This window comes from Fulvia fulva, chromosome 2 (genome assembly GCF_020509005.1).
Source record: "Fulvia fulva chromosome 2, complete sequence".
Taxonomy (NCBI): Eukaryota; Fungi; Ascomycota; class Dothideomycetes; order Mycosphaerellales; family Mycosphaerellaceae; genus Fulvia; species Fulvia fulva.
In genome coordinates, this window is record NC_063013.1 from 5,623,323 (window position 1) to 5,648,753 (window position 25,431).

At 53.2% G+C, this 25,431-nt stretch overlaps 12 protein-coding genes across 12 annotated transcripts; 7 read left to right on the forward strand and 5 right to left on the reverse strand.

Moving 5' to 3' along the window:
* Nucleotides 1-1,132: 1,132 nt before the first annotated feature.
* CLAFUR5_03487 (Beta-glucan synthesis-associated protein KRE6) lies at nucleotides 1,133-3,728 on the forward strand (the record flags this gene model as incomplete). Its single annotated transcript, XM_047902635.1, has 2 exons — nucleotides 1,133-2,657; nucleotides 2,710-3,728. 2 exons carry the CDS (start codon nucleotides 1,133-1,135, stop codon nucleotides 3,726-3,728), a joined length of 2,544 nt encoding a protein of 847 aa, XP_047757674.1.
* Nucleotides 3,729-4,407: 679 nt separating this feature from the next.
* Nucleotides 4,408-5,347, forward strand: CLAFUR5_03488 (uncharacterized protein; the record flags this gene model as incomplete). Its single annotated transcript, XM_047902636.1, has 2 exons — nucleotides 4,408-5,195; nucleotides 5,248-5,347. 2 exons carry the CDS (start codon nucleotides 4,408-4,410, stop codon nucleotides 5,345-5,347), a joined length of 888 nt encoding a protein of 295 aa, XP_047757679.1.
* A 302-nt stretch (nucleotides 5,348-5,649) lies between these two features.
* CLAFUR5_03489 (Elongator complex protein 2) lies at nucleotides 5,650-8,064 on the reverse strand (the record flags this gene model as incomplete). The annotated part of the gene is made up of 1 exon (XM_047902637.1): nucleotides 5,650-8,064. One exon carries the CDS (start codon nucleotides 8,062-8,064, stop codon nucleotides 5,650-5,652), a length of 2,415 nt encoding a protein of 804 aa, XP_047757678.1.
* A 190-nt stretch (nucleotides 8,065-8,254) lies between these two features.
* CLAFUR5_03490 (Ubiquitin-related modifier 1) lies at nucleotides 8,255-8,676 on the forward strand (the record flags this gene model as incomplete). The annotated part of the gene is made up of 3 exons (XM_047902638.1): nucleotides 8,255-8,289; nucleotides 8,340-8,504; nucleotides 8,559-8,676. 3 exons carry the CDS (start codon nucleotides 8,255-8,257, stop codon nucleotides 8,674-8,676), a joined length of 318 nt encoding a protein of 105 aa, XP_047758495.1.
* Nucleotides 8,677-10,264: 1,588 nt separating this feature from the next.
* CLAFUR5_03491 (uncharacterized protein) lies at nucleotides 10,265-11,885 on the reverse strand (the record flags this gene model as incomplete). The annotated part of the gene is made up of 3 exons (XM_047902639.1): nucleotides 10,265-11,313; nucleotides 11,366-11,728; nucleotides 11,777-11,885. 3 exons carry the CDS (start codon nucleotides 11,883-11,885, stop codon nucleotides 10,265-10,267), a joined length of 1,521 nt encoding a protein of 506 aa, XP_047758496.1.
* Nucleotides 11,886-12,243: 358 nt separating this feature from the next.
* On the reverse strand, nucleotides 12,244-14,262 carry CLAFUR5_03492 (uncharacterized protein; the record flags this gene model as incomplete). The annotated part of the gene is made up of 1 exon (XM_047902640.1): nucleotides 12,244-14,262. One exon carries the CDS (start codon nucleotides 14,260-14,262, stop codon nucleotides 12,244-12,246), a length of 2,019 nt encoding a protein of 672 aa, XP_047758497.1.
* Nucleotides 14,263-14,614: 352 nt separating this feature from the next.
* Nucleotides 14,615-15,515, forward strand: CLAFUR5_03493 (Aprataxin-like protein; the record flags this gene model as incomplete). Its single annotated transcript, XM_047902641.1, has 2 exons — nucleotides 14,615-14,738; nucleotides 14,791-15,515. The coding sequence occupies 2 exons, from the start codon at nucleotides 14,615-14,617 to the stop codon at nucleotides 15,513-15,515; spliced, it is 849 nt and encodes a 282-aa protein (XP_047757599.1).
* Nucleotides 15,516-16,770: 1,255 nt separating this feature from the next.
* CLAFUR5_03494 (uncharacterized protein) lies at nucleotides 16,771-18,719 on the forward strand (the record flags this gene model as incomplete). Its single annotated transcript, XM_047902642.1, has 3 exons — nucleotides 16,771-17,091; nucleotides 17,143-17,289; nucleotides 17,379-18,719. 3 exons carry the CDS (start codon nucleotides 16,771-16,773, stop codon nucleotides 18,717-18,719), a joined length of 1,809 nt encoding a protein of 602 aa, XP_047758491.1.
* Nucleotides 18,720-19,116: 397 nt separating this feature from the next.
* Nucleotides 19,117-20,923, reverse strand: CLAFUR5_03495 (uncharacterized protein; the record flags this gene model as incomplete). Its single annotated transcript, XM_047902643.1, has 4 exons — nucleotides 19,117-19,143; nucleotides 19,201-19,810; nucleotides 19,861-20,001; nucleotides 20,058-20,923. 4 exons carry the CDS (start codon nucleotides 20,921-20,923, stop codon nucleotides 19,117-19,119), a joined length of 1,644 nt encoding a protein of 547 aa, XP_047757598.1.
* Nucleotides 20,924-22,475: 1,552 nt separating this feature from the next.
* On the forward strand, nucleotides 22,476-23,186 carry CLAFUR5_03496 (uncharacterized protein; the record flags this gene model as incomplete). Its single annotated transcript, XM_047902644.1, has 1 exon — nucleotides 22,476-23,186. The coding sequence occupies one exon, from the start codon at nucleotides 22,476-22,478 to the stop codon at nucleotides 23,184-23,186; it is 711 nt and encodes a 236-aa protein (XP_047758493.1).
* Nucleotides 23,187-23,232: 46 nt separating this feature from the next.
* On the forward strand, nucleotides 23,233-23,514 carry CLAFUR5_03497 (uncharacterized protein; the record flags this gene model as incomplete). Its single annotated transcript, XM_047902645.1, has 1 exon — nucleotides 23,233-23,514. One exon carries the CDS (start codon nucleotides 23,233-23,235, stop codon nucleotides 23,512-23,514), a length of 282 nt encoding a protein of 93 aa, XP_047758494.1.
* Nucleotides 23,515-23,537: 23 nt separating this feature from the next.
* CLAFUR5_03498 (uncharacterized protein) lies at nucleotides 23,538-25,061 on the reverse strand (the record flags this gene model as incomplete). The annotated part of the gene is made up of 2 exons (XM_047902646.1): nucleotides 23,538-24,638; nucleotides 24,693-25,061. 2 exons carry the CDS (start codon nucleotides 25,059-25,061, stop codon nucleotides 23,538-23,540), a joined length of 1,470 nt encoding a protein of 489 aa, XP_047758489.1.
* Nucleotides 25,062-25,431: the final 370 nt, after the last annotated feature.

The following is a 25,431-nucleotide window of genomic DNA, read 5'->3' on the forward strand; positions in this document are numbered from 1 at the left end:
AGATACAGTGTATACGAAGGTAGTGTTGTCGCGATAATTCTCTGAACGCACAGACTTCTCACCTGCTTTTGCCCAGGAATTGAACTCGCGAGGTACCTCCCCAACACCAATCAGCATGACCGACGTTCTCGATGCAGCTGCGGCAGACCTGCAGCGGAAGGACCTGCAGTTGCAAGGGCAACGGTCGGGATCGACAGAAGACGCAATCAAGCAATCGTTCGCAGCAGACACTTGCATCTTCAAGCAGGTGGTGCCGGACCACCCATCTGGCGGGAGTTATGTTCGCGTCGTTGCGAAGATGCTTCCATTCGTATCTCCTAGGCTTTCGAATACGATGTTTGACGTGAAACAGATCCCGGCGGCGACTCTTGCATTGGCATTTGGTCCGCTTGCGGTTGCACGAGCCGAGCAGGAGCTCAAAGCTTAGAAGTCTTCCCCATGTGCTGCACGATCCCACCTGACACCACACTCTCACCAAGGTTAGATAATCCGCATCAAAACTTGACTGGCGTCACCTGGACAACAGTTGGCTTTGGTTAAGCTGTGCGCCAGGTGGGACTGTGCGCCAGGTGGGACTGTGCGCCAGGTGGGGAAGGCTTCTAATGCTGGCGTGCATACGCTAGACTGTGCTGTGAGACGTCACATTGAATGTGGTGAAGATGCAGGTACCTGCCAAAATAGCGTTTTAGCTTTAGCTCGTCCCAGCAAGACGTCACTGTCCTGGCCAGGCTGGCCTGGATGTTTCTGCTGGTCTGCACATTCGCTTTGCGGTCTTCACTTCACTTGTTTCCTGCACGATACTGCACCTGCCACAAAGACGACGACCACGCGAGCCACTTTCCCTATCCGTAACGCTGCGATGCACTAGCACGCAATCCCCGACTGCACCCACACTGGCGACGATTCACAGCAGGCCCATCCGACCACGACGAGCAGACGGCGCGTGCTCTTTCTCCAGATCCACCTCCACCTGCTCTCTCTCCCCACATCGATCCAGACTGGACGCTGCCATCGTCTATACTGCACATCGTCACTGCCAGCTCCCACCAGACGCCGCTCGCTCATGCATGCGAGCTGGGTGAAGGCCATCTGGACGCTGCTTTCACCCAAATAGTCGCTCCGACGCCAGTGCATGGTCTTCCAGGAGCTGTGGGCCATCAATGCAATGGCTCCCCCAAACCCTCAGCAGCCATACAACCGCAATATAAGACCCACACTGCGAGGTCCTCAGCGATACGACGGCGCCGGTGAGCGGCAGATACAACAGGCTGGTCGGTCAGCAACGAACCTCAATGCGCAGGCCTCAGCGCAGTCATTCCGGGAAGCCTCACGGCCCGGCTCTACGGACAGAGTACCACAGGTCCTACCACAGTCGCCCTCAGAGCACGACAGCAGACAGCTAGAAACATCAGACCTATCTCCATCATCACCATCATACCAAAGCGGTCCAGTCTCACCCTACGCACCTCCCGTGTCCTCGCCGTTGAACCCGACGCCGTCGAACTCAAGTGGAGGCAATGAGAGCAGAAAGGGCAGCCATGGCAGTGCCGGCAATGTCACAGAGCCGTCAAGTCCTGTGGAAAGCAGAACTGCGGTGGCAGCAGCGGCGAGCTCGTCACTTCCATCGGGTGCACAAACGCCTTCCCAGCCCTTGCTGAGACCTCCAGAAATGTCGCACAACGATTCAACGACAAGTCTGGCGCGAGTGTCTACGCCTCGATCGGTGCGGGATCTGGGAACGGACTACGATCGATACTACAACCCATTCGCTACACAAAACAACTCGAGAAACAACTCGCAACTAGACCTATCGTCATCTTTACCACGATATAATTCCTCCTCGCAACTGCATGCACAAGGTGCAGTCACTCCGGCTGATTTGGCGTCACGGCTTTCGAATCCGTTCAGAGACAACAAACGAGCGTCGAACCCGTTTCTTTCAGCGAACAACACAGAACCGTGCACTCCGGCACCCGAGAGGGACTATCAAGAGAAGTCCGATGCTAAGGCTCCGGTGGTTGGCGTGACTGCAATACCTCCTAGGAGCGGGACACCAGTCTTTATCAGCAACGCTGATCCAGAAAAAGTACCCTTCTATCCTTGGGTGGACGATCGGCTTAGTGCGCCGAACCAGTACATGCTTTATGCCGACCAGAAAGAGGACGACGATGACATGCATATGCCAGCTTGGGACGACGACAAGAAGTTCAAGCCAACATTGAGGGAACGATTCAACAAGGACAACATTATCAACACGATTGGTATGATCTTCCTGTTGACAGGGTTGTTCACAGTCTTTATCATCCTGCCTGTGGTGTCATACACCGGTACGAGCTTGATTCCTTACAGCTACGAGACGCCGCTGGACCAAATGCCTGGCTACGGTGATGAATCCCAAGCATGGGCGCATGTGAATGACAAGAGTTATCCTCTACTCACAAACATCAGGACCGGCTTGATTGATCCAGACACTCCATCTTCGGCTAAGACTCGCAAGAGTACTGATGGAGACGATCTTGTTCTGGTCTTCAGCGATGAGTTCAATGAGAAGAACAGGACCTTTTACCCTGGAGATGATCCATACTGGTTCGCACCAGACATCTGGTATGGTGCCACGCAAGATCTTGAGTGGTACGATCCAGATGCCGTCAACACTGGTAGGTTTTGTATGACAAGCCTCTTTTTCGCCATCGCTGACTTTCCTCGCAGGCGGCGGCACTTTACAGCTCCAGCTTGACGCCTTCAACAATCACGGTCTTCAGTACAGGTCAGGTATGCTGAATTCTTGGAATCAGCTATGCTTCAAAGGCGGCGTCTTTGAAGTGTCCATGAGTCTGCCAGGACCCGCTGGTGTGCATGGCCTGTGGCCAGGCGCTTGGACGATGGGCAATCTTGGCCGACCAGGCTACCTTTCCACAACGGAAGGCATGTGGCCATATACTTATGACAGCTGTGATACCGGTATCACACCAAACCAATCTATGACCGATGGCACGAGTTTTCTGCCTGGCCAAAGGTTACCCAATTGTGCTTGCTACGGCGAGGACCATCCGACTCCAGGGACTGGTCGTGGCGCACCTGAAATCGATATCGCCGAAGTCAGCGGAGATTGGGGAGGTTTGGGAGTAGGAGTTGCGACGCAGTCCTTCCAGGTCGCGCCGTTTGACATCTTCTACTACCCAAACTACGAGTTCATGGAGACACCGCATTACCAGTTCAGCTTCGTGAACACCTACACTGGAGGTCCTTTCCAGGAAGCTGTATCAACGACAACGATGCTGAACAACGACTGGTATGATGGCAAAGCATACCAGAAGTATGCCTTCGAGTATGTGCCTGGAGGAGATAAGAAATCCCACATTACATGGTTCGTTGGCGACGATGAGATGATGAAGTTCGACGCTCGAGCTATTGGTCCCAATGGCAACGTTCAACAGCGTCTGATCGCCGAGGAGCCTTTGTCTATGATCCTCAATCTGGGGTTCTCCCATAGTTGGGTTAACATCGACATGGCCAACCTCCGCTTTCCGACGGTCATGAGGATCGACTATGTTCGGTGGTACCAGAAGCCAGGAGATGAAATGGTTACATGCGATCCTCCTGGCTACGAAACGACCGACTACATCCGCAGACATCCAGCGGCATACAACAATCCCAACTACACACGATGGGAAGACGCGGGCTACTCATGGCCGAAGAACACCCTCGTGCACGACTGCAAAGGGTGATCATCATGCTTGGAAAGAAAGGCGTGTTTGTTCACACACATACACATTTGTACATATAGTACAGTACGCATTACTACTACGGCGTTTGCCCCAGGAAAGGCAGAGGGATCTTTCTATGTTACAGCAACGAACGACGATTATGGGCTTTTATGATACACCACAAATGCATGATGAGATGGGACCGGGACAGTCTAGGGAAAGGAGTAAACTGTGGAATGGGCTTTGATGGTAAAAAGGCGATATGCGATAGGCATATTCTGTGATCACTAGACGCACAATGTTCAGTAGTGCATATAAATGAATGTGTTAATACCTTACGATGGCCTGCTGAACAGAACGCCACGAGATGTGATCGTGCAAGGTTCTTGTCGGTACACTCCTTTTACCAGCTGGAACTCATGTGTTCTGGACACCGTAATACCTGGAGCTGATGAAGTCACACGACCGGTCCCAGACATCACTCCATAGCGCGAGTAAGAATCCCGGGAAAGATCTACGACGTGGTCGCAAGTAGAGTTTTCGCTTGCCACGGAGTCACCCGGTGGCGTCCTCGCATCCCGGCTGACGATGTCTGAGAGCTGGTGGTGAAGATTGTAAGACGTAGACACCTCTCGACCGCCACGGCGATATAATAATGTTGGAGGAGCCGCGCTGTTAGCATACGTTCTTGAGTATTGTCATGCGCTCTTGGATACCATGGAGGAAGCAGAAGGGTGACGGAACTTTGACGGCGCAAGGAGATGCTGAAGTAAAGACGGCGGCGAATTCGAACGAGGAGAGGATTGCCGCAGATCATGTACAAGGGAAAGCGTTGTCACAATGTCAGTACATGATACCGACACTTCTCGCCGCGCTGAAGGCGGACCCGAAGCTCAAGGTCTTGGACGTGGGTTGTGGATCTGGGGCGATTGCTATTGAGCTTGCTCAATTGGCACCCGAGGGCCAAGTCACTGGCATTGATATATCAGGGGCAGTATTGGAAAGCGCGAAGGTCCAAGCTGAAAGTCGGGGAATCTACAATGTCGATTTTGTTAAAGGCGATGCTTGCAAGCTGCCGTTCGAAGATGCTACGTTTGACGTAGTGTGTACACATCAAGCCGTGGCGCATTTCCTAGATCATGTCAGGGCTATCAAAGAGATGAAGAGAGTCACAAGAAAGGGTGGGATTATTTGTATGCGGGAGGGAGATCTGAGTACGGCGAGGTTCGGACCTGGCTATCCATTGTTGGAGGAGTGCGTTAAGGTAATCATGGAAGTGCACAGAATGGGTGGTGGCACACCTGATGCAGGGAGGAGACTCAAGGCTTGGACGTTGAAAGCTGGTGTGCCAAAGAGCAGTATTGTGGAGACACATTCTGCGTGGACGTATGATGCTCTTGAAGGCCGTAGAGAGTACGGAGGTCATTGGCCTGCCCGGTGTACGCAAGGTGTCTTTGCGGAAATGGCAAGAGATGTTGGAGTCACAAGGTATGATTTGTGTGAGTCGCGAGGGGGTTACATGCGCTGATGAATCCCGAAGCGATCGACTAGAGCAGTACGCATTAGCCTGGTCGAGATGGATCCAGGATCCGAATGCCTCTTTCACTATGATGCACGGCCAGATCGTTGCCAAAGTATGATGCTGGGTCTAGCATGGTCGTGTACGGTCGTCGGGCCGTGGCCACCAGCCATATCGCAGTAGTCGCAGATCACCGCTGGACAGGCGCGTATCCGGCGACTTTTGGAGGCCGCAGCAGCAGTAGTAATAACAAGGATACCATCTCTTCCAGTGCAGAGTGCAAAGCTGTCAACCTTTCATTGGCAATGCCGTGGTATGAGCATCACGGTGGCTAGCCTGGCGGTGTCGCTTTCGTCAGGCGAAGCAAGCTCTTGTATGGCGATTGCTCCTGTTTAATCATGGCATACCATTAGAGATGATACATCAGATGTCGTATATCCTAACAGACATGTCGTCACTGGCTGATGCGAGTTGTGCCTTGCTAGAAGTGCTCGAAGCATCATCGGTGTTGCCCACAGGTCTCCATCTGAGAGCGGTAACAGTCTTACAATGCGTCAATCGGGCATCGATGTCATTCCTCTGCAGGACCTTCAGCGTCGCAGCATCTAACAATGCGAGGCCGATTCGCCCAGTGTCGTCGCCAAACGCGATCCTAAGGGTATCCTGGCCAATTACGGGGTCGAAAGCTACAGTTGTGACAGGTGCAGCCGTGGCAATTGTAGCCACGCAGTCCGCCTTGCCGTCGGCAAATTGCCAGATCTTGATGGACTTGTCTCGTCCGGCAGTAGCAAAAGTGTAGTTGCAGGTGACTGGTGCCCACGAGCAATCCAAGATCATTCTTGAGTGACCTTTCGGATTCGATGTAAACAGCGAATACGATTTGAGGTCGTCCGCGGCTCGCTTGAAAATGGCCCACTGACGGTCTCGACCTACACTGAGCAGGTACGAGTCGTCTGGAGAGAATCCAAGACTCGTTGCTGTCAAGCTGTGTGCAGTCAGGGGCGGCTTGACCTCTCGCCACTCCTTCGTGTCATACAGTCTGATGACAGCATGATCAATCGAGCTTGCCTTGCAAGCTGTTGCTACCAGTGATCGATCATTGCTGGTCGCAACCGCGCAGATCTCATAACCGTGACCGTACAGCTTTTCATGCTCGGGCCATAATGTATGACGAGCCAGATGGTCTTCGAATGTAGGATGTTCCACATCGAACGGTGTCTTGTTCGTGGCAGCAGTAGATGGCTCTTGTGGCTCAGTATGACCATTCGTATGTCCGTTGTCAAGTCCATTCGGCTCTTCGTCTTCTTCAGCGCCGGTCATAGCCTTGTTCGACAGCCCGAGCACGGGAATGTTCGCCGTATCTGGCAGATCACTTGAGGGTGATGTAGTCTTGCCCGCAAGTTTCAAGACGATCTCGTCTACGGCTTTCGGCTTGTTGAAGACGCGCAACAACTTCTCGTCGGCACCCGAGATGAATTGATTATCGGTGACAGTATCAATGCAGTTCAGATCGTAGCCATGTATCTGTGGACGCGACAGCTCGTGCCACGAGGTTGTGCCCTTCTTCTTCCATTCCGCCAGCAGCCTCGTCGTTTGATCGGATGCTGTCGACAGTAGGTAGTTACCAGAGGGCGACCACGCTAGCCCCTGCACTTCTCCCACATGGCCACTGATACCCACCTTTTGCAGCCACATGTCGCTGCCTTGGTCGTATGCCCACCGCCGCCAGCTACCACTCCGACCTAGACTGACCACAGATAGACCTTCCGGCTGCCAGAGTCCGATCCAGAATCCGCCCGTGCTTCCTGTAGCTGACGTAGAGCCTTTGAGGGAGCTTATCTCTCCTAGCCTGCTGTTGCACACCCACAGACCGGAGGCGGCATCAGCATGCCAGATGGATAGTGAATTGTCGGCGGATGCTGAAAGCAAGATTGGACCCTTTTCGGTGCTCTCACCGGACTTCCATCGTGCGGTGTATATCCAGTCCTCATGGCCGATGAGAAGCGCCTCGAAAGTGACGGAATGCTTGGAACCACTTTTGCCGACTTCATGTGTCTTGTTGGCAAGTGACTTCTTTTCGATGGGGGCAGTCATCTCGTCTGCGATTTGTGCCGACGTTGTCGTTTCCTTCTGCCCTTCATGGAATCGCCACAGTCGAATGTACTTATCCTGGCTTGCCGATGCCAGCAGAATGTCACTGTCGCTTGAATTGGCCTCCTTCGTGAAGTCCAAGGACCGAATCCAACCTTCATGACCACTCAAGGACGCCTGTAGCTCAAAGTTGGCGCAAGGCTGACTAGATACATACAGCTGGATCACGCTGGACGTCCCCGCAACAGCAAGAACAATATCGCCGTTTGGAAGTGCAGTAAGAGCAAGCGCTAGAGGAAGATATCGTGGCTTCAATGAGATAGACTGAATGAGCTTAGCTGTTGTGTTCTCGAGTCGCCACACTTTCACTGTAGCGTCTGCGGATCCTGACACGAATATGCCAATATCTGGTAATATCGCCAGCGCGTTGATCGATTCGTTGTGTTCCGTGAGGCATTGGGTCTCCTCAAACGAATTCGATACATCGTTTGCTGCCGTCCACAAGAGAATCGTCTTGTCTGAACTCCCACTGATGATCAGGTGCCGATCTCCGCGCTCCACTATCTTCACGGCGTTGACTGAGTCGGTATGGCCAGCCAAAAGAGACTCGATGCCTCGTTCTGATTCATCTTCTGGGTTCCATAACGCGATGTTGTTGCCGGCGCCGAAGGCCAACAGCGCAGACGCCCAGTCCGCAGCGGATGAGTGTCTGTTGCCGCCAGCAGCGATATACTCCAGTGTGGCCATTAGATCTCCGAAAGCATGGTGTTGTGTTGCGAAGAAAGAAACTTGATGACTGCCGGAAGGAGGCTCGCTTGTGGCTGCGAATTTTGGCCACGAAGCAGTCAGCGCATGGCTTCTCCTTGCCACATCGACACAACAAGACCGTCTCTCAACATCACAAGCGGTCACTGAATCGCATCGCGTCGCGGTAATCATGGCGGCAACTGTAGATCTCGCAGTCGAGTTCACGTAGGTGTTTCCCACTTCTCTTATCTACTTCCCGTCTAAGTCATCATCAGTGGAGGACTCGAGCTGCTCTTTTCAGATCAACGAAAGCACAAGATATCAATACCTGCGAAAGACCCATCTGGACAGCCTGTGAACGTGGCGTTCCTCATACAGTGGCTTTGCGATAACTTGATGAAGGATCCAAGGAAGGACATGTTTGTTCTGGACGATACAGTGTGAGTTGCCAACTCGCGCGACAATGATCGAGTTGGTTGTCTGACCTGGCGCAGGCGACCTGGTGTTCTTGTCTTGATCAACGACGCAGACTGGGAGCTGGAGGGTGAGGACAAGTACGAGGTTCAGCCAGGCGACAACATTGTCTTTGTGTCGACACTACATGGAGGCTGATGAGTGCCTTCTTTCACGTCACAATGCAACGGATACATGGAAGGCCAATGAGCTGGAAAGCAGTGCTGGCCTGTCAAAAATTGACTGCTAACGACCTGCCTTGAGGTACGAGATACTAGGCCACGATGAGCAGGGAGATCGCCATCAAGATATCCCAACGTTGTGCTTCGCGCAAGCGATGATCTTTGGAGCCATTGCGGCATGTCCAGCAGGAGGTAGTCGGTCAGCTCAGCATCCCTTCATCCACATACACACGTTGCCACAATAATATCTGGTCACACAACCTTCATGAGCAACAATGCTCCTATCAGTGTTACTCGATCATTCAACAAGAAAATCGCCAAGGCGGATGTCTCCACATGTCACAGAACAATACGAACAACGCCGGCTATATACTTGAATTTGCTCTAGCAGAGCAAAAACTAGAGCAAAAAAATGTCACAAGCTTAGCCTGTTGGTAGATAAGGTCCCTGACTGGATGTTAGAACATGACTGTCAGAAGCGACATAGCAGAGATACTCACTACCAGGAATCGAACCTCTGAACAGACGTTAGGAGAAGTTCCATCAGTGACCGTAAAATCAACTTACGGGTTCCCGGAATGTTGATTGAATCAATCAGAATCCTATGTGATGACTGGCGAAGACTGTTAGCTACATATCGAAACAGATTGTAACAACTCGACTTACCCGCTACACTATAAAAACTCGGCTGCTCGAAGACGCTGTATAAGAGTGCAAAAAGAACAATGACAAGCTGCGCTTATTGGTACTGAGGTCGTACCAGGAATCGAACCTCTATATAGGATATCAGTGGTACTCCCGGCGGCAAGGAAGAGGAACACGAACGGGTTCCCGGAATATCATGACTGGGCGTCAGAATCCGATGTGATCTAAGGCGACGTTAGGCAACGGTCAAGGCAATCAGGGCATTGTTGCTACTTACAACCGCTACACTATACAACCGCATTGTTGATGAGTATAACCCCTCTTTTGGGCTGCGGTGAGATGAGGCAGCAAGACTGCTTGGTATTTATATACCCGGTTGATTAGGTAATGCGACTGAAGATCTACTTCAATACATACCTTTGTTAATGGGCCGAGGATGTTCCAGACGGCGGCGAGGTGCTCAGCCTCACGGGAAAGAATAACGAAGAGTCGCCATGGATTCTATGTGTCAAGAAGCAAATTTTGGCCAAGTAGGGAGAGCTATACTGAGCTGTGCAGAACTTTGCTCGATCAAAAACTCTCGGCGCACTGAACATGATTTGGGAGTTTCGTCGACCCAGCAGGTTTGCCAGGCTTGCGTCTTTGCTGCCGTTGACTACGACCACATAACATCTGCAAGGGCCACTTCGGATTCTCATCACTTCGGAAGCGTCGCCAAGCGCACGGGTAACTCCTCTCACGACCAGGATGAAATTGCTGGAATAGCGGCGTACAGGTCGATACGCTACCGAAGTGATGAGAATCCGAAGTGACCCTTGCAGATGTTAATGTAAAGCATACATGGAGAGCGGCACTGACAACGTTGCGAGCTATATGATCATTTCTATCGTTCGAGCGACGACCATGTGATGACAACTGCGTCAAATCTTCTCATGAGCCAGGATACCCCAGCCCAGCACGCGCCAGACTTCCTCCTTGAACCACTCCTGAATGTCGGCCTCCTTGACCTTTGGCGTCGGGATATCCTCAGCAGCCGAAGGCATACTCAAGAAATCCATGAAAGGGTCGTCTTCATCCCTTCCTTCCATACCGAAGATACCATTCACCAACGTCCGCTGCAAGCACTCCTTTGCTGCAATCGACAAAACACCCTTCGAAGCTGTCTTGCTCGACTTCGTCTTGCCCGCTTTGCTGTTCGACGTCGACCCGAAATATGCCGGCGCCAACGACATGATTTTGTTCAAGAGGTGAATGAGGTATGGTGCTTCGATCCGGACTTGCTTCAGTTGTATCTCGTTCAGTGGCGGCTGCCCGGGATCCTCGATCTCGTCCTCGCTCTCCCTACTTTGCAAGATCTCCCCCTCCGTTGTCGCTCCTCGCGAATGCCCGAAGACGGTGGTGAACAGCCGGTTGCCCAGTCTGTCAAGGACACAGTAGCTGATGCCTTCGAACAAGGATTTGTTTGAATCCAGCTTCGAGTCTAGTGAGTCGACGACACCGCACAGGAACGAAGTGTACATGCTAAGCGATGAAGTCTCTCTTGCTGTTGGCACCTTGGATTTGATCTTGGCCTTCGATTTGTCGATCTGCTTCTGTGTGGATGAGGCAGGTTTGCCAGATTGACCCTCACATGCTTCAGCCTTAGAAAGCTGCTCGAGTCCCGCAAGGAAGTCCTTGAACAACTGCACGATAGCATAGATGATTCTGTTCTGTACCGCAACCCCTTCTGGAATGTGGCTCAGCCTGTTGAAGCCCACGAGTATTGACACCACAGTTCGGCTTGCAACGCTGAGGACTGACTTCAGGTCGTCCTGAGTTGTGGCATGAGCATCCCGAAATTGCTGCAGTACGATTGCCGGTAATGTAGCTGAAGCCTTCTGAAGCTGGTAGGCTAGCTCCAGCGATTCCGTTTTGAGATTGCTTCTGACAATGGCATGGATATGGTAAACGCTGCGTAACAAAGTGTCGCCTGGCACATGTCAGCTTCACGGTTCTGCAGCAGGAGACACTGGACAATATACCTGTCTCTCCAGCTTGGCTGAATTCTTGGTCTTCCGGAAGATGAAGGCCACCAGAAACAGTTGATGGTGTGGTCACATTCGTCTTCGACTTCTTGGGCGAACGCGGCACTGGGATTGTATCTTCATCAACTTTCTTCCGCTTCTTGTTTGGGCTTGAAGGTCTTGGTGCATCACTTTTGCCCTTCATGGCGTCAAGCTCTCTTTGCAGGTCGGCACCGTGGTTCTCCCAGGCCTTCACCGCTTCCTTCATACGTTCGGCCTCTGAGCGCCAGTACGAAGACCTGTCCAGATGGCGGTGCTGGCTGCTGATGGCGAGGTCTCGCTTGCCTTTCGCCACATGTTGTTTCAGGAGACGGATGTATTCTGCACGACGTCAGTAAGCAGTGGGAAGTGTGAAGTGGATCTGCTCACCTCCTGCAGATAGCTCCTCGGGTTTCGATCGCAGCACTGAGGTGGCAAGTGCGATCACTTCCGCACTTGGCGTTACTGCTGTCATGCTTGCTGAAGCTGAAGCTGCCATAAGCGGCGGCGCGGTCGCAACTGCTCTGTCGATCGCGGGAAGTACAGGTCAACAAATGATAGTTCGAATCGGATGAGACGACGGGAAGTGTCTTTCAATTAGAGTTGTGGTGCCACATGGACCAAGTCGTAGCAAAGGAAGGCACGCCGCTTCGGATACGTTGAAGTCGCGCCTTCCTCCAATCCCTAAGACCTCGGGACCTCGCGATTGCCTCGAATCGAACTCGCCTTTCAAGACAGTCTACCATGTCTCGCATTTCGGCGAGCGTGAGCTATCACCCGCGTAGTCGATTGTGTGGAGGTATGAACAAAGCAGGTCAGTATCTCAGCTGCGACCCGTCCTCTTGTGCCAAACCCCATCAAGGACTACCTTGGGCGAACCGACCACCCTCCTTGGACTGCCTCGCCACATCGACTTGATCCCTGAAGCTCCGCCATAATCGCTTAATCTCACCATCACGCTCCATCTGGTCGACGATCTTGTTTGCATACTTGCGCCTCTTCTTGGTGTTCCACCGATCACGCTCGACGATGCGCTCCGCGTGGAAATACCCTCTCCCAGTGAGGAAAGTGAGCACCCATTGGTTCAGAGCGTGACGCCAGTGTTGAAGGTTGTGCGCTGTTTCCGCGTTGCTCTTGCAGAACTTGCCAACATAGAAGATATGTGTTTCTGGCACAATCTCACGGTCTTGGGCATCCCACGCTGGCCTGTCTGCCCGGTCGCCCTCGGCGTCAGAATCGGAGTCGGAATCCTCGTGCTCACCCTCGTCGTCGTCATTCGCAACATCTTCCAGAGTGTTTCGGTGATATGGTTGACCGCGGAATTGAATCTCCCAAGTTGCTGGATGGTTACTGCGATTGCAAGCGTCGCACTTATCTCGAAGGTAGTGCTCTGCGGCCGAGCGATCGAGCTGCTCGAAGGCGATCTCAGGTCGTGCTTGTAAAGCGAGAGTGAAATCGGGCTTCCACGCGGACGATGTGAACTTCGACCCAGCAAGCCCTCGCACTTCGTCATCGAGCTTTCTGAATGTGAGATCGTAGAGCTGATCATCGCTCTTGAACGCAGGGTTGATCTTCTTCTGTACCATCCACTCAACTGCGTACTTGAACAGCTCCTTTGGCTTCATAGAAGCGTACTTGGTGAACTCGATCGGCAAGCCATGATCTGGTACTCCAACTGGTCCTTCCTCTTCTTCTTCAACCACAAAGTCATCGTCGTTTTCGTCCGGCTTGAATATGTGGCGGCTGCTTGTGATTTGTACCTCGTCCTCATCCTCATCATCCTCCCCGTCGTCAGGGATCTCTTCCTGCTCTTGGCCTCCATCATCCTCGAGCTCCTCGTTGTCATCTTCCACCACCTGCGGTAATTGGCCTGTTCGCTTGCGTTTGAGCCTGTCCAGTGCAGCTTGTCTAGCACTCTTTTGAGTCGATTGAGAGGTCGTCGGGTTGAATTCGAAATCGCTGCTGGCCCCAAGATCACCCATATCCTCGGCTAGATCTTCTCTTTCCTGCTGCGACAGCACTCTCCGCTGCTTTAGTCTCCGTCTGCTTGGCGTCTTTGGCGCGTCTGCATCGTCCTGTTCGGCCTCTTCCTCGCTTTCGCTCGCCTGCCTCCGCCGCTTCCGGCTTGGTCGCTCTACTTCAATCACGTCGTCATCCTCACTCTCGATTGCCGCCGGTGGTGAATCAACGATGAAGCTGCTGTGAGAGCCCCTACGCTTTGGCTTCCGCTTCTGCTTGCCACTCGTCGTTGGCATTCCGTCTTCGTCTTCACTCTCTTGCAGTACTCGCTTCTGTCTCCTACGTATCGCAGTCGATGTTACCACGTCGCTTTCTTCGTCTTCGTCGTCCTCTGCAGGTGCTTCCTCTTTCTCCTCAGCGGCTGGCCTGCGAGGCTTCGCCACTGCCTTCTTGAGGACGGGCAGCTCCGACTCGGAGTCGCTGGACAGGTCCACAAGCGCGTGCTGTCCCTCGGAGCTGAACAAGCCTTTCTGCGCCGAGCCGGAAGACCTCACACGCGTGGAAGGCAGTCTCACTGGGGAGTGGAAGCTCTCAGGATCGCGGGCGCTACTGAAGTCTAGGCGTTGCTGCTGAGAACGAGTGCGGGACTTGCGCTGTGTAGGCTGGATCGGTTCATCATCACTATCATGATCAGACACGGGTTCCTTTGAAGCCTTGAGCGGTCTCTCCAGTGACGGGGCAGGTGTTGGGATCGTGGAGACCTTACGCCGCTTTGCCGAGCTGGGAGAGCTGTCGAGAGTCACAGCGGCGGCGCGATCGCGTATCTGCTGGTGGTAGTCCTTCGCTGCTGGTGATGAAGACGGTAGTGGCGTGAAGGCCAAACGGCTCTGTTTGCGAGACGATCGTGAGGTAGGCATGTCGGTTATGATGTCGAAGAGCTAGTGTAGTATTACATGTCGTTGCAAAAGGAGCAAAGCACAAGCAAGGCAGCAGAGCGAGTGTGTTAGTGTGGTGTCAAGAAAGTGAATGGAAACACTTCAGTGGAAGACGCGCAGCGCGACATAGAACCTACTGTATGCATGATGCGATCACGGAGCTTCGGCAGCCTTCGAGGCTCGAGCACTCATCGCCCCTCTGACAGGGTGGGGTTTGCTCTTCCAATACTCGACTCACCAAAACAACATCGGCTTTCACATGTTTCGATTCACTCCCACACGGTGACTGTGCTCTCCCACGTCGCGCATCCTACGCGTCCGACGTATACCCACGATGGCCACGAACCGGGCGTCAGCAGACGATTTCGAAGATCCGACGCGTGAGCATGTCACAGGCACAGCTGTTCCTGGCCAGCAGCCAACGAACCAGTCTCCACCTTCTGAACGACCCAATGCCTGTACGCCAGCTTCTCCTTAGGTCGTCTTCATGATGTCTGATATCTGATATAGTCACAGAGATGATGAAGCCCAAAAAGAAACAGACTGCGAGCAACACCGATGCACCGACCAAGCAGACCATCTTCTCTGGACGCGATGGCCTAGCAGCATACACCATAGACCCAGCGTCCTTTCCACAGAGCCGGGTTGTACGCTTCAACGACAAGTTCACGATCATCAGAGACCTCTTTCCTAAAGCTTGGATACACTTGCTCATCCTTCCGCGGGATCCGAAAAAGAATGTGCTAAGACCACAGGACGCTTTCGATAATGTACGATTCCTCGAAGAGTGCAAGCAGGAAGAGAAGAAGGTTCGTGGCATCGTTGCAGAAGAGCTACGGCGGAACTTTGGGAAGCACTCCAAGTCAGAGCGGGCGAGGATGGAGGCTATGGAAGCGGAGGACCCGCCGGATGAGCTGCCTACAGGGCGCGACTGGTCGAAGGAGGTCATTTCTGGTATCCACGCGAATCCAAGCATGAATCATGTCCATATCCACGTTCTGTCCCGCGACATGGTTAGCGAGCCGATGAAGAAGATCAACCACTACCTTTCCTTTACGACAGATTTCTTCGTATCACTGGACCAATTCCCACTGCCGGAGGATGACCACAGGAGGAACTACCGCCACTTGCCGGCGGACATGCATTGTTGGCGTTGCGGAAAGAATTTTGGAAACAAGATTTCCAAGCTCAAGGAGCACTTGGCCGAGGAGTTTGAAGAGTGGAAGAAAGAATAAGAATGAGGCGACTTGATGAACAAGGCATATTGGCAGGTTCCGCATTGGTCCGACAGCAACACGAGACCAGTGGTTGGGACAACTCGACTTCTTGGCAAGAGTCCGACTACCAGGTTTCTCTTCACCTGTAGTGTTCTCATACCTCTGACTAGAGCTAGACTGTAGGTGCTCACTCATCGTTTCGATCATTACTGTTTTTGCTGATACTCGGTTGTAGAGAGAAGACGCAATAGAGTTGCAGCGGCTCTATGCATAAGAGCAAAGAGCTTTCCGCGTGGTAAGGACCATATTGCTGCTGTAGGCGCCCGAGCCAGATGGAGCTGCGACCGGGTTAAGGTATGGGGTGAGTCAAGGCGACGCATCTCGTGCATACAAAACCGCCGATCCCTTTGCTCTGTAGCATTGTGTGAGAGGTAGTAATATTGACTTGGGAGCATCCTGGTCGAGCATGATCGCCAACTGATGTCACCTCGAGCCGAAGTTGAGACGTGAATTGGCTGACATCTCAAAAAGACGTGACCCAGCACAAACATTCCCAATAGCTGCCCCAGGTCCTCCACATCCGCGATCCATATCCGACAAGACCGGCTCTGCGTTGCCAGCACGCGCTTTGTTGCTTCACGCCATCTTCCGAGAGACAGACAACGCCACTCGAGTTGTGCACGTCTCGCGTGTTACACCGCGCCGCCAAGGCTAAGCTCGATTCGTGAGAAGTTTTGACGCTGTGAAACAGCACCAGTCCATCACAACGCGCACTGGCGCATTCAGCACATCGCAGAGCGCTCACCGCGTTCCTGACGCCGTTTGAAAGTCGTCTGCGCGGAAGGCCTCCTGCAGTGCCAACGAGTGAAGTTGCCGCACTTTCCAGCTGCTGGCGTCGCTTGCAAACGCTGCTTCCCTGCTTTCCGCTCGCGTCCCGCCGTCTGTGCGCGTCGCGGTCAAGGCTTCTGGATCCCGACCTTTCTCTCTGGGCACATATCAGGAAGCAGACAGCCAGACCTGCCACATCGCCATCGCCACGCCCACACCACCTCCGTCCTCGCGACACACTCCACCATCCCACCGGCATTGGCGACACATCCATCATCCTCACTTCGCATCACAGAGAAAGTCTTCCAAAACTCTAATCCTTCCGCTTCGAGAATCCGGCCGCCATCACTTTTTTCACCAACTTCATCCACCACCGACTTAACTTCGGAAACACTGCCGCCAGCAAGACATTCATCGCTCATCATCGCAATCACTGCAAGCAGCCATGCTAGCACCGTCAGCCGACTCGGACCCTGATCTCGATATCCCACTCAACTTCAGCATGGCCTCGCTAGATCCCATAGGCACTCCTCGCCGCAGTGGCTCATTGGCAAGCTCGATGAACGGCCTCAGCGCCACAAACAGCAACGGTAACGTCCATCTCGCTGGCTTGGGTGGAGTGAGTGGCAGTCGCTTCTTCAGCAATGGCGTCCGCAGCAATGGTGTTGCGACGCCCCCAATTGAGAACAATGGCTCGGCGGCTGGGTTATATCAGCGCTTCGAGTGGCTCAAGGATAAGGAGTCGACGAAGGACAAATTGACTGAGGTACTTACTGCTCATAGCAAGATCAGCCGGTTACGCTGCTAACGAGTGCAGGAAATCTTAGCTCGATATGCCTTCCTTGAAGGAAAACACGATGAACTGCTTCGTCAGCTCGAAGAAGAACGCAGCAACCGATCAACGCAACCGAGTAACAACGAGGAGATGTATCGGAGCTATATGCACCGCATGACGGAGATGCTTGTAAGTATTGGGCGATCCCTCCTCTGACCGCTACGCCACTGCCTCGCAGTCAGCTTGCCAACGAACCTGTACTGACAGTCTCCTCGCAGAACCGTGAAGCCTTCATGCTGATCCTCATCGACGGAGACGGCATGGTCTTTAACAATGTTCTCCTTCGTCTTGGCGAGAAAGGTGGTCAGGAGGCAGCCAAGCAACTCAGGAACACCGTTCATGAATGGGCGAAGACGACATTGAAAGACTGTCCTTCCGACTTCAAGGTCGTCGCACGGATTTACGCCAACGTCAACGGCCTTGCCGAAACCTGCCGACGTGCTGGCCTTGTAAGCTCACCGGAGATCATCACTGACTTTGTCCGCGGCTTCACAAACAGCGGCGACCTTTTCAACTTCATCGATGTTGGCCCAAGCAAGGACAGGGCCGATTTCAAGATGAACGCAGAGTTCAAGCTGCATATCTGGAACTACCAATGTCGGCACATACTCTTTGGTTGCAGTCACGATAACGGCTTTGCACGCCTGCTTGAAGGCTATGCTTTCGATGATGAGGCACGCAGTCGTGTTACTCTTCTGGAGGGCGTCAAATTCGAGAAGGAACTAGCAAAGCTGCCATTCAACAAGAAGAAGCTCGATGGCCTGTTCCGAGAGAGCAAGATCAACCTGACACCACCAGACCTACTCACTGATCTGCCGCGCGATCGACACGATTCTAAGAACTCCTTCAATCCCGCCAGCGGCGTGTTCACCCCAGCTTCGCGTACTCCAGTACCAGACACTCCCCTCTACAGTCCGAAGACCTTGCCTCCGCCTGGCATAACGACTCCAGCTCCGTCTGTTCGCGGCGATCTCACACGCACCAACTCGATCGCTTCGTCAACAGCCGTGTCTGATACTCCGGCTGTTGCAGCTCCTACTGGTGGTACTCGCGGCGGCGGTTGGGCCAACGTTGCGCGTGCGTCTGCTGGACTGCCACTACAGGATCTGACCAAGAAGCCATCCGATGCCAAGATCGCTACAGGTCCGGTCATCCGCCAGAACAAGGACGGCTACCGCGTGGACGCTCACATGGAATACCACCACGACCGAGTGTATGAGCTCAAGAAGATGAAGTACTGCAATCAGCATTACATCGGCCGCGGCTGCTGTCATTGGAACAGTGGCAATGGCAACTGTCCGCACAAGCACGATACCAAGCTATCGAAGGACGATCTAAAGTGGCTACGTGTCGTTGCTCGAGAGACTGTCTGCAAGAAGGGGGCTTCCTGTCTGGAGTTTGATTGCATCTATGGTCACCATTGTCCTTATCCCAAGATGACCGAGGGCTCTTTGAGGGGCATTGGCTGCATCAATGGTGAGAGTTGTCGGTTTGCGAAGGAGATGCATGGCATGGACACTACTGTCGCCACTATACTACGTCCGGAAGACCTTGAGTAGGGCTGGTAGCTCGTGGAGACACGAGCTTGGGACTGCGCCTATATGGCGCTTAATTACATTGACATTCTCGCTGAGACGTCGATCCACTGCAATGAGATGGGAAGCTCCCACGCTTTCGCTTGCAACGTCACCCCAGATGTCTCCTTGAACGCCCTCGACGCGTGCCCATGAACTAAAACCTGACATTACGAGTAGTATCGGTGACAGCACTGCAGCAGCTTTTCTGGCTTTTCGATACTGATAATGAGGACGTTGTGACCTTTCAAAAGCAAGTGTACATGTAACTGCTCAGTTCCACGGAAACCACTTGTCTCGCAATGCAGAATCGGCCGTGCTCTTCGTTGTGATCTATACAGTATTGCTGCCCAACAGAGAACTCCATCATGGTCTCCGCACATCACAAGGTATATCTAAAATGCGGATTCTGGAAAAGACGTCAGTAAGCCTCCGCCGATGTAAGCGCAGCACAATCAGTACTCACCTCGAGGTCCGTCATATTCGCCTCTCCCATCCCCTGTCCAACCCTCTCCTGTTCCTCCTTGCTCAATCCACTCGCAGCAGCAGCCTTATCTCGCTTCCAGTTCTGCCACATGTAATAACCTCTCCACGCACAAATCAACAGTCCCTCGAGTCCCAAGCAGACACAAGCTCCAACCGTGCCCGGAACATACCTTGGCGCATCCGCCTCCTTGAAGATCTGCGCGCCCACCATGTTCCCGACACAATAGCCCACGAACGTCGCGGAGCTGATGATTGTCTTCTTCGTCCTGCCGGCGACGTTCGAAGGGATAAGAGTCCAAGCCAAGAACATCGCCAGCACAAAGGGCACGGTGATGAGGTACATGCCCCATTTCGTCCATTTGTACTGCTGTGTGTTGGGTAGCATGGACATTGCCAGGAGCCCGACGAAGGGTGGGACGCAGGCAGCAGCCATGACGAACATTCTGCGATTGGGGACGTTGCGAGTATAGAAGCCGACGGCCACGAAGATGAGGACTGAGATCACGGAGCGGGGAATTTCGACGAGGAGGACCTGGAGTTCGGTGAAGCCGAAGGACTTGTTGATGATGCTGCCGAATGTTGTGAGGCAGCTGAGGGGTGTTAGTGATAGGGTATGCGCTGGAGATTGAGGAGAACCTACCCGTTCGGAACTGAAGAGAGGAAGGCGTTGACCATGCAGAACCAGAGCTGGGGGTCTCTGAATGCTTCGCCGACTTGGTACCATGCCCACTTCACGCCAGTGACGTCTCGTCCGGCTTTGTTCTGGACAACACGAGATTGCCTTCAAACCCTGTCAGCATATGGACCTGACGATCAATGGCACCGGAAAGCACTGACGCAATCATCCTCTCCTCACTCGACAACCAGAATACTTCCTTCGGACTTCCAAGCAGCCCAAAACAAATCAGTGACAGCACAACAGTGCATGCCCCGAGAAAGAGACTGATGCACCTCCATGCCGCAAGGCCGCCGTACTCTTCCGCATGGCTCCCAATTCCATACATACTCAGATTGCCGATAATTCCGAAGCCAGCGTTGGCACTTTGGAAGAACAACGCCCTAGAGCTATGCTCCTCGGTCCTATACCAACTCCCAATAACCAACACAAATCCCGGAGAGATAGTACACTCAAAGAATCCCTGCAGCGCTCTCAGCGCCATGAGATGGGACCAGTTCTGGGCAGCGCCGATGCAGGTGACCACAACTCCCCAGCAGAACATGTAGATACTAAGAGACTTGCCAAGGGACCAGCGCTGGAGCAGAAAGTTTGAAGGAAATTCTCCGCAGAGGTACGCGATATAGAAGATTGTGGTAAGCCAGGAGTATTGCTGTCCAACAAGGCCGGTGTCCTCGCGAAGACCGAAGATGGCCTGGGTGCCGAGGGCGGTTTTGTCGGTTTGCTGGATGCCATAGCAGAACCACATCAGGGGGAGGAGGAATCGATCTAGCCGGGAGTTAGCACGTGGCAGGGGGATATGTCGGCCGTTCGCTGGAAACATGCCTATCTTCCTGAGAACTTTCTTGTACTGTTCTGGAGTGTAACCACAGTGCGATGAAACTTCGACCTCGCCATCTTTTTCCGAAGGAACAAGCTCAAGGTCGGTAGCGATAGGTGTTTTCTTCTCATCGATCGAGGTATCCTTGGAAGTATCAAAGACTTTGTTGACCTCGATGGGTACCACGACTTCCGGAGTAGATGCCATCTCGTCTGGGTGTCGTGGAGTATTAACCACTTCGAAACACCTTGATGGCGATTCAGGTCAATGGATATATCTACCAGGTCACCTTCGAGAACTGCATGATAGGCACTCAAAGTCGTGCTTGGCAACTCCCGGCAGAAGCTCCGCCTATCTTGCGACATTCGCCACGAAAGAGGCGAGCGACATGTGCGAATCGCTGCAGGATATCTCGCCATTGAGGCCCAGTAGCAAGGGACGTACGCATCTTGTCGAGATTGTTCGTTAGCTGGCGTACGTTCTTGCTCTACTCAGGTGGAAATGATCGGCCAGCCTTAGCAACTCAACAGTTCTTCTCGCTTCTCGTACAGTATTTGATTCGTGCAACATTGCGATGTGTTGGCTAGAGATATCCGTGTACATGGCCTCTCGACATGATAGTCAGACTGCAGCTAGACCTGTCGTGCTCGGCCACGGAATTGTGCCGTGCTCGACGAGTGCTATCAGCAACTCGACAGTACTACAAACAACAGGATAATCAATCATGCAGATTGTATGTGTCTGCCGGGACAATACCCGTGCGATCATCGCTATGATCGGATATCAACATGGTTGTGATGGGCTTATCAGTCCAGGCCACAGAGCTCTGATACTGCCGTACGTACCCTCGATCTGGGCACGCAACCTTGAACTTGGCATGCAGTCTCCATTCTAGTTGCAGGCATGGATGATTGCTATTTGAGCCTTGCCTGATATGGGGTGTTCGGTAGAGTGGAGAGAGCCCATGCAAACGGAGAGGTGGCGGGAGAAGGGACTTCCGCTAGTGGATGGTGTAGCTGATTGGTTGTCGCAAGTAATTGCGGTATCTGCTGCTGTGCTGCATCACCTGTCAGTCTGAAGCTTGTCTCTGTCGCAAAGTGTATGCGACTGCAGGCCGCGCACAAAGAGAACGGGTCAGATGCTGTAGGCCAATGGAATGTGCGACGAGAATGGCGTAAGAGGCAGAGGCATGCCAGATTAGAAAGAGATTCAATGAGAAAAGCAGGCTTGACCAGACGTGACCTGACGATTTCCTAGCAGTGTCTTACGGAGATTGCTGTCATACAGCGGTGGTGGTCTCCGCGTTGGCGATATGGAAACAGCCACGGAAAGGCCCTTACCGGGCGTCTCCCACTAGCGACGGGAAGAATTGACTGGCGCAGGCAGGCCAGCTGGAACAATCCTGACGAGAACAGCTCACAATGGTAACTTTGCTCCTACTTATGCTGGTGTGATGCTCCAGTGATGTGCAAGTCACTTGCCCGGGAGTATCGTCGTCATAAATCTGGGAGAGCATCTACGCTCCGCATAGGATCTGTTGTATGCTTATGTGTCAGCTCGCTTTGAGCCGCAGAGACTTGGCTACAGCTGTGGAACTTCTATAGCCAGTCTCAGTGGCTGGGGCTGAGCATGGCACATCCATTCAATCCTAGGAACGAAGGAGCCCTATAAAGCTGAGGTTGAGGAACGGCATATATGATGGCCGTCTCGTACTTGCGATGGATCGGACTTTATACTCGCGATTCATCCTTACCTCGCAATGGCTCGGAGCATGGGCGTGGCCATCATTGGCAGCGGCATATTAGTGGTCGATGAACACCTTCCAGCTGTCCAGGCATGTGATGAGCTCAGCCTCAAAGCCATCTACTCTCGGACTTTGAAGTCGGCCCAGGAAGCCTCCAAGGACCTCTCCGGCGTGGACCTTTATTCCGAAGACTCCGAAATGTCGTACAGGGAACTAACTCCTCGAACGGGAAGATGTCGAGGGGGTCATCATTGCCCTCGCGATACCAGCAGCCCCGACCTTCATCCGCAAGCTCTGGCAGCAGGGAACCACGTCCTCGCGGAGAAGCCTCTTGCCAAAGATCTCGCAACGGCGCTTGAGCTCTTGGACTGGTGCAAAAATAACACAGATCCTAGCAAAGTCTTGTTCGCCGTTGCAGAGAACTTCCGTTTCACTGGCGTTTTCGCCAAGGCAGCAGAGCAAGTGCAGGCTCTCGGCAAGATCCAGGTCCTCAATGCAAAGGTACATTTTCACATCGCAGACGGGTGGAAGTACACCAACACTGCATGGCGCCAGAAGCCGGAGTATCAAGGAGGATATCTGCTGGACTTTGGCGTGCACATGATGGCCGTCATTCGTCGACCAGTGGGCAAAGAAGCAAGGGTCAAGCAGATATCAGCTTTCACAAGTGCGATTGCGGCACCCCCTTCCCTCGGCCGATACCATGACTGCTATCCTGCAGCTTGAAAATGGCTCAATTGGAGCTGTGTCCATCTCGTGGGGAAGTACCTTCATGGACGGTGATTTCAGCGTGGCTTGTGAAGGCGGTGCCGTGAGCACCAACATCTTCACGTCAAAAGTGACTGTGAAGCCTGCTGGCGGAGAGGAAAGCATTACGAGTGCTGCAGACGCCACCAGCAATGTTCAGCAGGAGGTCGTAGCCTGGGCTAAAGGTCTGCTGAGTGGCTCGCAGGACAAGAGGTTGAGCCCTGAGGAGGCACTGGCTGATCTCGAGATGGTTGAGGCGATGTTGACAAGCAAAGGCGCTCCTGTCGATCTGAAGTACCAGTTGTAGAGCAGCATTGACGGGAATCATTTTCAAGCAGCAGTGGCAGTGCCTTTCTCTATGCTCTCGTAGACCCCATTCAAGCTGAGCTTCTCCACGTCCACGGCCAGTGGATCACTCTCCATGCTGGCTTCTTTCGGTCCTTCGTAGCCTGGTGGCGGTAATGCCCACTCTGGTAGGGGTGTCTCGTAGCTCCAGGCTCCATCTGCGTCTGCATACTTGCGAGCGTGAAGGTAGATGCCCAGCTCGTGCGCACCTGGATCGCTGTAGAGGGGCGTGTCGCAGATCTCGCATAGCTCTCCAGTCATCTTTTCTGCCTTCTTGCGGTTGTACTCGTCCACCATCTCATCGTGGTAAGCAACGGCTTCTGCAACATCTTCTTTGCCCATTCGCGACAGCCTGCTGATAATGTCTTCATCATCATCTCCTGTACTCGACGCCTTACCCAGATTGGTGCCCCAGACACGTTGGTTGCTATATATCGGATCGTTCGAGATTGGGTGTCCCAGGAACTGAAGATGAACGCGCAGCTGATGTGTTCGTCCCGTCAAAGGTCGGCAGCGGACAATGCTATAGCCGATGCCATGGCCATTGAGAGGAGGATAGTACGCCAGCTTCTTGAACACAGTCCTCGCCTCTTTACCATTGGCTCGCACTCTGTTCAGGCCGAGCTTTGGAGAGATCTGAAGAATCGGTTGTTCACAGACGACATCACCATCTGGGAACTCTCCGATAACTCTCGCGACATACTCTTTGCGCACTGTCCTTCCCATGAGCTGCTCGGTGATCCTCTCAGCTGCTTTCTTGTGCTTGCCGATGAACATGACACCGCTCGTCAATCGATCCAGTCTGTTGCACGGCAAAGGTTTGAACTGGTGTCCTCGCTCTGCGCGCATGATCTCGATGACGGAGTTGTAGTTGTATCGCCCTGCTGGATGCACTGGCACACCCGCAGGCTTGTTGATGATGATCACGTCTTCGTCTTCGTGCACAACACCGATTGGTTGTGCAGTGACTGGAGGCTCGTGTCGGTGGAGGGTGTGGCTGATGATGTCGCCGTTCTTGACCTTGGTCGCGGTCGAAGGCACAGGCTTGCCGTTCAAGTGGATGGCGCCGCTCTCGATCGCACCTTGCTGCACGTGTCAGTCAGGCAAATGTCCAGAGTATGCTCCACCTCTTCAACATACATAGTACTCGACCGGCCGATCTCGAAACTCATCCTGGAAGATCTCCAGGATTTCGCGGCCTCGCCATCTTTCTTTGCAGAACGTATTATAGGTAAAGTGATAAGGAGCAACTCTCCGCAGCCCTCCGTCGAGAATGTATGGTCGTGGCCAGGGATCGCAGGGCGTGACGGCGGTTTTGGGAGGAGGCGCGAGAATTTCCGGTTCCTCCTTCTTCTCTTCCACCGCAACGACGGCCATGCTCGAAGCAGGAATGCGCCCTTTGCGAAGGAGGTATTCGAGCACTCGCGGCGATGGTCGCAACAGCACTGCACACCTTCTCATCAGCTTGTCAGGTGGGCAAGAAGTCGAGTCGGATTTGAAAGGAATCATGATGTTAACTCTCGGAAGCTTGAAGTGAGGCTTGACCCTGACCTTGTCTGCACCTGCATCCCGTTCCACCAACATCTTAGGTAATGAGGCTGCACGGCACGATAGGCGTGCATGCCATGCCCATGCGACATTCCCAAATCATGCCTTTGACAGTGAGCGAGCCGTTCGACATACTCACGTCTTCACGTCTTCACGCTGCCATGCCGATCAAGGTCATCCAGCTTGAAGAAAAAGACATCCCAGGCGCAATACAATGCATCCAGGTCGCCTTCGCTGAGGATCCATACAACAACTGGATCGTTAAAGACTAACAATCGGAACACATTCTCGCTCACGCGCAATTCAGTCAGTCTCGGTATTCGATGTCGCT